At 46.5% G+C, this 11,243-nt stretch overlaps 1 protein-coding gene across 1 annotated transcript; it reads left to right on the top strand.

Annotated features, from left to right (window-relative positions):
* The first annotated feature begins 1,422 nt into the window (after positions 1–1,422).
* Positions 1,423–10,042, top strand: LOC142106933 (transmembrane protein 127-like). Its single transcript, XM_075190029.1, has 3 exons — positions 1,423–1,712; positions 5,754–5,924; positions 9,394–10,042. The coding sequence occupies exons 1-3, from the start codon at positions 1,511–1,513 to the stop codon at positions 9,684–9,686; spliced, it is 666 nt and encodes a 221-aa protein (XP_075046130.1). The 5' UTR covers positions 1,423–1,510; the 3' UTR covers positions 9,687–10,042.
* The last annotated feature ends 1,201 nt before the right edge of the window (positions 10,043–11,243 follow it).

Consider the following 11,243-nt stretch of genomic DNA (forward strand, 5'->3'; position numbering starts at 1 on the left):
CAGACACCACAGGACACATGCATAGGTCTTGTGGAGTCCATGCCTCCACGGGTCAGAGCTGTTTTGGTGGAACAAGGGGGACCTATGCAATATTAGGTAGATGGTTTTAATGTTCTGGCTGATGATGGGTATAGATTTTACACAGTTCTCCCTTTGTATTTCGACTGTTGATCTTTACACAGCTCAATCCATGTTCTGACTATATTCCAAATGTATACAGTGGCTATAAAAATTATTCACCCCCTTTGGCATTTTTTCACATATTATTCTCTTACATCATAGAATAAAAATGGATTTATAGTGCTGTCAAAAATTAAATGTAGTGTTTAAGTCTCTACCAGTTTTTCACTTCAGAACACTAGAATTTACAACAATTCTTCTTTGCAATATCACTCGAATTCCATCAACTTCTATATGAAACAGCAATTTTCATTGTGACTGGGCTACTCCAGGACATAGTTGTTTTTTTTTTATATTATGTAAGCCATCGACTCATGGCTTTGGCTGTATATTTTGGGACACTGTCTTGTAGAGTCACAATTCCCAGTAGATCAGTGGTCAAAAATGTACAGATAAATCTATTTTGATTCTATTATAAAAGAAAATAGTGTGAAAAATGTGGTGGTGTACACTTGTCATTGCCACTTTATGTAAACTCAGTTTTGACAGATGTTGTGCTCTGAGTACACAGTCCCAGGACTGTCACTTGTGCCATCTTGTCACTACTATGGGTGCTGGTGCAGGCCCTTGGCACTGTGGGTGACCTGCTCCAGGAGGTGGTACAGGATAACAGCACTGAGTACCCAGGCCCAGTGCTGACACTTGTGCCATCTTGCACTGTCATTGGGGCTGGTGCAGGCCCTTGGCACTGTGGGTGACCTGCTCCAGGAGATGGTACAGGATAACAGATGTTGTGCTCCTAGTACCCAGCCCCAGGTGCCAGCACTGCCACTTGTACCATCTTGTCACTACTATGGGTGCTGGTGCAGGCCCTTGGCACTGTGGGTGACCTGCTCCAGGAGGTGGTACAGGATAACAGCACTGAGTACCCAGCCCCAGGTGCCAGGGCTGACACTTGTGCCATCTTGTCACTGTCATTGGGGCTGGTGCAGGCCCTTGGCATTGTGGGTGACCTGCTCCAGGAGATGGTACAGGATAACAGATGTTGTGCTCCTAGTACCCAGTCCCAGGTGCCAGCACTGCCACTTGTGCCATCTTGTCATTATTATGGGTGCTTGAACAGGCCCTTGGCACTGTGGGTGACCTGCTCCAGGAGGTCGTACATGATAACACAGATGTTGTGCACATAGTACCCATCCCCAGGTGCCAGCACTGCCACTTGTACCATCCTACCATTAATACACTAATAACATGACCGCCGTACTCCGTGCAGTACAGCCAGCCGCCAGCAGGGGGAGCTCTGACGGACACAGTCCCTGATGCTGGTATCCGGTGTCCCGGGCACACAACATGGCGGCGGCGTTGGCTGTGAGGAGCTGAGACCCGGAAGATGGAGCCCGGCGGGCAGGAGCGGAGCCCCGGGGTCTCCCCGGAGCGCTGTCTGGCCGCCGTGTTCGCCCAGGCCCTGGCCGTGGTCAGTGCGTGCACCGCCCTGGCCGACCCCAGCTGGCTGCTGGTGCAGGTGGAGGGGCGGAGCTACGTGTACGGCCCGGGGTATGTGCTGCACCTGGGGCTCAACCTGACCGAGCCCGGTGAGTGGGGGGAGGGGCTTATACCGGGGGCGTCACATGGTGGGGGCACCTCATACCGGGGGCGTCACATGGTGGGGGCTCCTCATACCGGGGGCATCACATGGTGGGGGCACCTCATACCGTGGGTATCACATGGTGGGGGCAACTCATACCGTGGGTATCACATGGTGGGGGCAACTCATACCGGGGGCATCACATGGTGGGGACACCTCATACCGGGGGCGGGGGCATCACATGGTGGGGGCACCTCATACCGTGGGTATCACATGGTGGGGGCAACTCATACCGTGGGTATCACATGGAGGGGACACCTCATAATGGGGGCATCACATGGTGGGGGCTCCTCATACCGGGGGCGGGGGCATCACATGGTGGGGGCAACTCATACCGTGGGTATCACATGGAGGGGACACCTCATACTGGGGGCATCACATGGTGGGGGCTCCTCATACCGGGGGCATCACATGGTGGGGACACCTCATACTGGGGGCATCACATGGTGGGGACACCTCATACTGGGGGCATCACATGGTGGGGGCAACTCATACCGGGGGCATCACATGGTGGGGACACCTCATACCGGGGGCATCACATGGTGGGGGCACCTCATACCGGGGGCATCACATGGTGGGGGCAACTCATACCGGGGGCATCACATGGTGGGGACACCTCATACCGGGGGCATCACATGGTGGGGACACCTCATACTGGGGGCATCACATGGTGGGGGCAACTCATACCGGGGGCATCACATGGAGGGGGCTCCTCATACCGGGGGCATCACATGGTGGGGACACCTCATACTGGGGCATCACATGGTGGGGACACCTCATACTGGGGGCATCACATGGTGGGGGCAACTCATACCGGGGGCATCACATGGTGGGGACACCTCATACCTGGGGCATCACATGGTGGGGGCTCCTCATACCGGGGGCGGGGGCATCACATGGTGGGGGCAACTCATACCGTGGGTATCACATGGAGGGGACACCTCATACTGGGGGCATCACATGGTGGGGGCTCCTCATACCGGGGGCATCACATGGTGGGGACACCTCATACTGGGGGCATCACATGGTGGGGACACCTCATACTGGGGGCATCACATGGTGGGGGCAACTCATACCGGGGGCATCACATGGTGGGGACACCTCATACCGGGGGCATCACATGGTGGGGGCACCTCATACCGGGGGCATCACATGGTGGGGGCAACTCATACCGGGGGCATCACATGGTGGGGACACCTCATACCGGGGGCATCACATGGTGGGGACACCTCATACTGGGGGCATCACATGGTGGGGGCAACTCATACCGGGGGCATCACATGGAGGGGGCTCCTCATACCGGGGGCATCACATGGTGGGGACACCTCATACTGGGGCATCACATGGTGGGGACACCTCATACTGGGGGCATCACATGGTGGGGGCAACTCATACCGGGGGCATCACATGGTGGGGACACCTCATACCGGGGGCATCACATGGTGGGGGCAACTCATACCGGGGGCATCACATGGTGGGGGCAACTCATACCGGGGGCATCACATGGTGGGGGCTCCTCATACCGGGGGCATCACATGGTGGGGACACCTCATACCGGGGGCATCACATGGTGGGGGCATCACATGGTGGGGGCACCTCATACCGGGGGCATCACATGGTGGGGACACCTCATACTGGGGCATCACATGGTGGGGGCAACTCATACCGGGGGCATCACATGGTGGGGACACCTCATACCGGGGGCATCACATGGTGGGGACACCTCATACTGGGGGCATCACATGGTGGGGACACCTCATACTGGGGCATCACATGGTGGGGACACCTCATACCTGGGGCATCACATGGTGGGGACACCTCATACCGGGGGCATCACATGGTGGGGACACCTCATACCGGGGGCATCACATGGTGGGGGCAACTCATACCGGGGGCATCACATGGTGGGGACACCTCATACCGGGGGCATCACATGGTGGGGGCAACTCATACTGGGGCATCACATGGTGGGGGCAACTCATACCGGGGGCATCACATGGTGGGGGCAACTCATACCGGGGGCATCACATGGTGGGGACACCTCATACTGGGGGCATCACATGGTGGGGGCACCTCATACTGGGGGCATCACATGGTGGGGACACCTCATACTGGGGGCATCACATGGTGGGGCACCTCATACCGGGGGCATCACATGGTGGGGACACCTCATACTGGGGGCATCAAATGATGGCATGACATAATAGCAGCAGTTACTGTACTGAGACAGGGGGACAATGGATGGATGGGTGGGTATAGTGTTATATGTAGAGAGGATGATACGGGGGAGGTATAGTGTTATATGTAGAGAGGATGATACGGGGGAGATATAGTGTTATATGTAGAGGATGATACAGGGGAGGTATAGTGTTATATGTAGAGAGGATGATACGGGGGAGATATAGTGTTATATGTAGAGAGGATGATACGGGGGAGGTATAGTGTTATATGTAGAGAGGATGATACGGGGGAGGTATAGTGTTATATGTAGAGAGGATGATACGGGGGAGATATAGTGTTATATGTAGAGGATGATACGGGGGAGGTATAGTGTTATATGTAGAGAGGATGATACGGGGGGAGGTATAGTGTTATATGTAGAGAGGATGGTACAGGGGAGGTATAGTGTTATATGTAGAGGATGATACGGGGGGAGGTATAGTGTTATATGTAGAGAGGATGATACGGGGGAGATATAGTGTTATATGTAGAGAGGATGATACGGTGGGAGGTATAGTGTTATATGTAGAGAGGATGATACGGGGGAGATGGTACAGGGGGGTATAGTGTTATATGTAGAGAGGATGGTACAGGGGGAGGTATAGTGTTATATGTAGAGGAGGGTACAGGGGGAGGTATACTGTTATATGTAGAGGATGGTACACGCGGGGAGGTATAGTGTTATATGTGTGTTCTATTCACTGTATAACGTAGAGAGGGAAATACAGGAAGAACAAGTTTATGGATGAGATACATTGCAAATAGGTTAAACAAAATTAGTTACCAATGCTAAATAGGTCTATTAAACCCATTGCAGTTAACAATTCAGATACTTAGGATACAGTTTTGACTTTGCCAGGTAACTGGCCGGGACAGCCAACAATTAATTATTTGGAAAATAATCAGAGCAAATTCAAACTTTTCCTAAGTAATTGTCAGAGTAACCATTGGCTTAGTCCAGTGGTTCCCAAACTTTTTCAGTTCGCGGCACCCTTGGAGTCTCCAAATTTTTTCAAGGCACCCCTCCAAAATAATTACTGAGCAGTCCTGTTTTAGAAGTAGTTGGGTCAAAAAATTGTAATAAGTATTTAGGTCACAAAAGAAATACTTATTTAGTTGTATGCAAAAATGCCCCTCTGCATCCAGACACTCTGCCCCCTCTGCATCCAGGCACACTGCCCCCTCTCACGCTGTCCCCTCCTCTGCCCTCTCTCACGCTGTCCCCCTCCTCTACCCTCTCTCACGCTGTCCCCCTCCTCTGCCCTCTCTCACGCTGTCCCCCGCCTCTGCCCTCTCTCACGCTGTCCCTCTCCTCTGCCCTCTCTCACGCTGTCCCCTCCTCTGCCCTCTCTCACGCTGTCCCCCTCCTCTGCCCTCTCTCACGCTGTCCCCCTTCTCTGCCCTCTCTCACGCTGTCCCCCTCTTCTGCCCTCTCTCACGCTGTCCCCCTCATCTGCCCTCTCTCACGCTGTCCCCCCTCCTCTGCCCTCTCTCACGCTGTCCCCCTGGGAGCCGCGGCGCACAGTTTGGGAACCGCCGGTTTAGGCTAATGTCACACTAGTATGTCTGACGTCTGTTTGTTCAGCGAGCGGTGGGTACCTACCTGGTACATAGCTTCATAGGAGGCAAATCTCTTACCGTCTTCTACACACCGACCATCACAAACACTTGTACACAGGAGAATATAAGCCAGTGATCCTGACATAAGCTGTCAGTTTAATAATGTCTGTTCTATTAAATCATTTAATGTCTGTCTGTCTTTGTAAAGGTCCACACCATCTGCTCCATAAGAAGGGGCTGGATATCCTGGTACTGATTCTGTTCTGCTGCTATGTCAGCATATTAATTGGTTTTGCCGCTTTCTTACTGGATTTTCTGGACACCAGATTTAAAAGGCTGAATGGAATCAAAGTGCCTCCTATCCTGCATTTTACCACTGGTAAGTGTCCTCAGGGTGATCTAGTCCTGCAAATGAGTAACCTGCCTTTAATTAAACACTTTAATCTCATTGCTTCCTTCTTCTATGCTTAATGATAAAATACTACATATATATATATATATATATATATATATATATATATATAGAGGAGAGAGAGAGAGAGCGCTGGATGTGTTTCAGCCTTATGAAAAAAAATATATATATCATCAACATTTATTTACATAGCACCAACATATTCCGCAGCGCTTTACAATTGGGGACAAACATAGTAAACTAATAAACAAACTGGGTAAAACAGACAAACCGGTGAGAAGACGCTGCTCAAATCTTACAATCTATGGAACAATGGGAGTTTGATTCATGAGGTTAGGTCTACATTTTGCATTTCGGTCCAGCCAGACTGCAAAGGTAAAAGTGACTCATAAGCTAAATGATCCCATCACAGAACAATGTTGGTCAGGGGGTAGTTGTCTTGTGTGAAATTGTGTAATGGATGGTAATAGGGTTGATTTAGTGAGGTTAAGAGGGTGGTGGAGGAATATTATAAGCTTGTCTGAAGAGGTGGGTTTTCAGAGAATGTTTGAAAGTTTGTAGACCAGAGGAGAGTCTTATTGTGCGAGGGAGAGAATTCCATAGAGTGGGTGCAGCCCGAAAAAAAAGTCCTGTAACCGGGAATGGGAGGATGTAATGTATTGCTAAGCATTTCATGAAGTATTAATGGTCATCTTGCCATATCGTAAAGGTTCTCCAACCCTATATTGCCATTTTCCTTTGTTGTCGTCTAATATAAATATTCAATATCATTGTCCTCTACTTTTTGAGCAGTTCGGGGGGTATTCAATTGTCCGCGAGTGTTTTTTGGGGTTTTTTTCCCCGCAGCGTTAAAAAAAAAATAAAAAAAATCTCCCGCGGGTTTTTAACTGCAATAGCGACCGTTTTTAGTTAGCGCAGTGCGAAAAATCGTGCAATTCAATTGAAAAAGAGGGAACGCTGCCCCCACGCGTTAAACATTGTATTTGCGAGTTTTTAGGGGAGTGAAGAGGAGTTTTAACGCTGTCATGTATAACACAAAAAAAAAAAGATTTTGCATAAATTTTCATACATTAGATTGCATTACACATTGATGATATCTACATTACAGTACTTTCTTTTTAATGGAACTATTGTTTACCATACAATCATCTATACCATGTTAAAAAACATTACTACATTCATATTTTTACCAAAAACATACATAAATATAATTAATTTGTGATTTTATTTATTTTATTTTTCTATGTTTATTTTATTTCATTATTTTTTCACAAGAAAATCAACTTTTACATGTTAGGCATTAGTGATAAACATAAGTTTAGCTTTTTTTCACATTATTACCTGATTTCAAATACTTTTCAAAGGTTTTTTTATTTTTATCACACCCCAAAGTGGTGCCAGGTAAAACAGCATATTTTCCTGTTTAACGTGCCCCGTTTAAAAAAAATTGAATAGCTTTTAACGCGGCTGCCTCTCGCACAGAAGACCGTTTCATGAAAAAAAACTGAGCGTTAAAAATGGAATTGAATCGCGGGTAAAGTTAACCCACTAGAAAATGATAATAGCGTTAAAATGACTTAACGCAGTAAAAAAAAAAAAAACAACTCCCTGACAATTGAATAACCCCCTTTGTGTATTATGTTTTTGACACCGATGCGCTGGCAGTAGTCCATATTCCACAACCTATGTATCTGCGGGGTTTAAATCCTATCAATACATCTTGTAGAAGCACTTTGTGCTTTGCCTAACCTGTAGTCCTGCGTTTTTATTCTACTTTCTGACTTCCATGAAATGTATTTACTAAAGGAACGTGTGTTTTGAGTCTGTTTTCCTGTATCCTCTATCTAGATGTAGCAATCACTGGTTTAGTTGGTGTGGTCTCGCAGCGTCCTGCTGTACAATACGTACACGGCTAATAAGAGGATCTAGATTCGGCAATAATGTGGTGTTAAAGTTCTGGATATCACCCAGGGCTCCACTCTAAACTATATCTATAGACAGATATTGAAATAGGTGTACCAGAAAATAGCACTGTCGCCTATAGACGTCTGCTTTTTACGTCACTAGGAACATCAGTCAGAATCCAGCCGATTGCTATTTATTACAACACAATTCCTATGCAGCAGTTTTCATACGAACTTACAAAACAAAATTTTCATGTATTATATCTACACAAAGATGCTAAGTAGATGAGCCGGACCCTCTTTCTTTTGTACTGGCCTGTCTCTGCCCATGTAAACTGTTGTTGTACAGTGCTACGGAATATGCAGGTGCTGTGTAAATAAGATAGTTGTATTTAAATCTGGTTTATGGATCTATTTACTACATCAAAGTTCACTGGCAGCTGCTGGGTTGCATCTCGTACACTCCCAGTATACAATGTGCCCACTAGATGGCACTAGGGTTCATGCTTATAAATCTGCATCTTTTGTAAAATTGAATTTATAGAGATTGTGTGATGTAGAAAGCAGAGTCTTCTTCGTTCTCACGATTTTGTATGGCACTGTAGAATTTGTTGATCGAGATCACATTCGTAGGACAACTTAAAATCTTACTGTTTTGTGTACTTGTAGGTTAGGGGTTTCTTTGTTGCTTGTCTGAGTGTAACATGGCCACTGATGGCATCCATAACTGTGTATCACGTGGCCACAGTATCCTCTTGCGTAGCCCAGCCACATGACCTCAGTATTCTTTTGCATAGCCCAGGTTATAGATCAGTGTCACATGACCTCAGTATTCTTTTGCATAGCCCAGGTTATGGCTCAGTGTCACATGACCTCAGTAGCCTTTTGCATAGCCCAGGTTATGGTTCAGTGTCACATGACCTCAGTAGACTTTTGCATAGCCCAGGTTATGGTTCAGTGTCACATGACCTCAGTATTCTTTTGCATAGCCCAGGTCATGGATCAATGTCACATGACCTCAGTATTCTTTTGCATAGCCCAGGTCATGGATCAGTGTCACATGACCTCAGTAGCCTTTTGCATAGCCCAGGTTATAGATCAGTGTCACATGACCTCAGTATTCTTTTGCATAGCCCAGGTCATGGATCAATGTCACATGACCTCAGTATTCTTTTGCATAGCCCAGGTCATGGATCAGTGTCACATGACCTCAGTAGCCTTTTGCATAGCCCAGGTCATGGATCAGTGTCACATGACCTCAGTAGCCTTTTGCATAGCCCAGGTTATGGATCAATGTCACATGACCTCAGTAGCCTTTTGCATAGCCCAGGTTATGGCTCAGTGTCACATGACCTCAGCATTCTTTTGCATAGTCCAGATTATGGCTCGGTGTCACATGACCTCAGTAGTCTTTTGCATAGCCCAGGTTATGGCTCAGTGTCACATGACCTCAGTAGCCTTTTGCATAGTCCAGGTTACAGCAATTTTCCGATCTGTGTGAATAACTAACAAAACTTCTCCTCGCTTTGCAGTTTTGTCATCGGGAGCAGCTGTGGCGCAGTGCATTTACCTCTACATAGACCTGTACCAGGAAGTGCGCTTTCAGGTCCTGAAACCACCGAAAAACTATGTAACCCTGGGAGAGAGTTTTTATTTTGCCCTCTGTGCCTGCGTGACGTCCCTCATTGCCACTGCCCTAAGTTTATATTATCCTAGAAGACACAGACGAGAATATCGCAGAGGTACTCACAGATCACAGGCGGTAGACACCTCTCCTCTTCTGCAGGAACCAGAGACCACGGATCCCCCAGGAGAGTACGGATAACCTGTCCTTTATGTACCGCTATACATGGATTGTGCAATAGAGCGAAGGACCAAATGTCTATATTAATCTGCACTTGTCAACAAAACCGGTATAATTTATTTGTTTGTTTACTAGACAGTATTATCTTTGTGTTGATTTTTTTTATGTTACGTTGATTGACACTGGGTTTACCTACAACTGATCCGTTCATCCCCTGTTCTCTCTTCATTGTTATCCACTTTGCAGTCAGTTGTCACATTTGTTTGTTTAACTGCTACGCTGTAACAATGCAACTTTGTCCTTTAAAATCTTTGTTTATTTACAGTCTTGAATAAAAACCCAGTGACCCAAATAAATGGTGTTATTTTGGATTCAAACTGACCGTTTTTTGGTTTTTTTTACAAGGCTGCTCAAAATATTGTATAAGGAGACAATTGACTAAATTTGGAAGTAAAATAAATTGGGTGATCATTCTGGTTATCCCTTCCTGAATGCACTATGTATAACAAACCAGATCTTGTCACCTGGTGTCGGAGCTTGTCAAGCTCTAACCTAGGCTTTGGGATCAATGACATCTAAGCCTATGGTATTGCATGTTAACGAATGCTTTAGCAAGCAAAAGGGTTTTAGGAGGAGTTCGGGGTTGTGTGTAAAATTAAATGGGAGAAACACACACACATTTGTGATATGGGTCACATATACGTGAAGCCTAAAATAAGGTACATATATTTAGTATCCCCATAAATATAGACATCACAGAATAAAATTAGGGTTATATTTGATGGGTTAAGTTAACTTGGTTAAAGTAATTCAGGGAAGAGCCATGGAAAAGTGATTTAAAAAACAAAAATGTCATTACCACCCCTTATTTCTCATAAATAAAAAAAATATTAATGATATGAAAACTTTATTCGTCTAAATTAGTAATTCTTTTGTAAGTTAAAATTTGATTGAAGAGCGTGTAGCAGGTGAGGGTCAAACAGGAGATTTTCTGGATGGTGATAAATCGCTGTATTACACACTGACCCAAGTGTTCTGTACACCGATGTATAGGGCTGCTGGTGACCTCATGTTTAAACCTACAGAAAAGTTTGTAAAAACAAATTGTTCATAGAGTGAAATAATGCTCCTACTAAAACCCAACATACAGTGAAAATGTGAACAAAGGATCATCCACGTCAACATTTATTTGTATATCGCCAGCATATTCCGTAGCGTCTTACAACTGCTGTAGCTGCTTCAGGTAGAAATTTGTAACGGTCTGTGACCATCATTCCATAGGAAAAAAAAAAGCTTGTGAAAATTGTTTCACCAATACGACGTACGAGGCAAACACTGCTTGTGACCTCTCCAATTATCTGTGTTCTTTCACACGTTTCAGCTTAGAGAATTGTGTGGTTACACTTCTGGGTGACAAAATCTGCAGAAATGGCCATCGTTATCATCATCATCTATTTATATAGTGCCACTTAATTCCGCAGCGCTGTACAGATAACTCACATCAGAGCTTACAGTCTAAATTCCAATCAGACTAAGGCAGGGTTTCCCAAACCCAGTCCACAGGGCTCCCTAACAGTG

Source organism: Mixophyes fleayi, chromosome 1 (genome assembly GCF_038048845.1).
Source record: "Mixophyes fleayi isolate aMixFle1 chromosome 1, aMixFle1.hap1, whole genome shotgun sequence".
NCBI classification, from domain to species: domain Eukaryota; kingdom Metazoa; phylum Chordata; class Amphibia; order Anura; family Limnodynastidae; genus Mixophyes; species Mixophyes fleayi.

Excerpts from the sequence above, each read along its gene's own strand:
- LOC142106933 (XM_075190029.1), top strand. The coding sequence starts at position 1,511 with ATGGAGCCCGGCGGGCAGGAGCGGAGCCCCGGGGTCTCCCCGGAGCGC. Across the intron at positions 1,713-5,753 it reads GCTCAACCTGACCGAGCCCG|GTCCACACCATCTGCTCCAT; the intron begins GTGAGTGGGGGG and ends GTCTTTGTAAAG. Across the intron at positions 5,925-9,393 it reads TATCCTGCATTTTACCACTG|TTTTGTCATCGGGAGCAGCT; the intron begins GTAAGTGTCCTC and ends CTCGCTTTGCAG.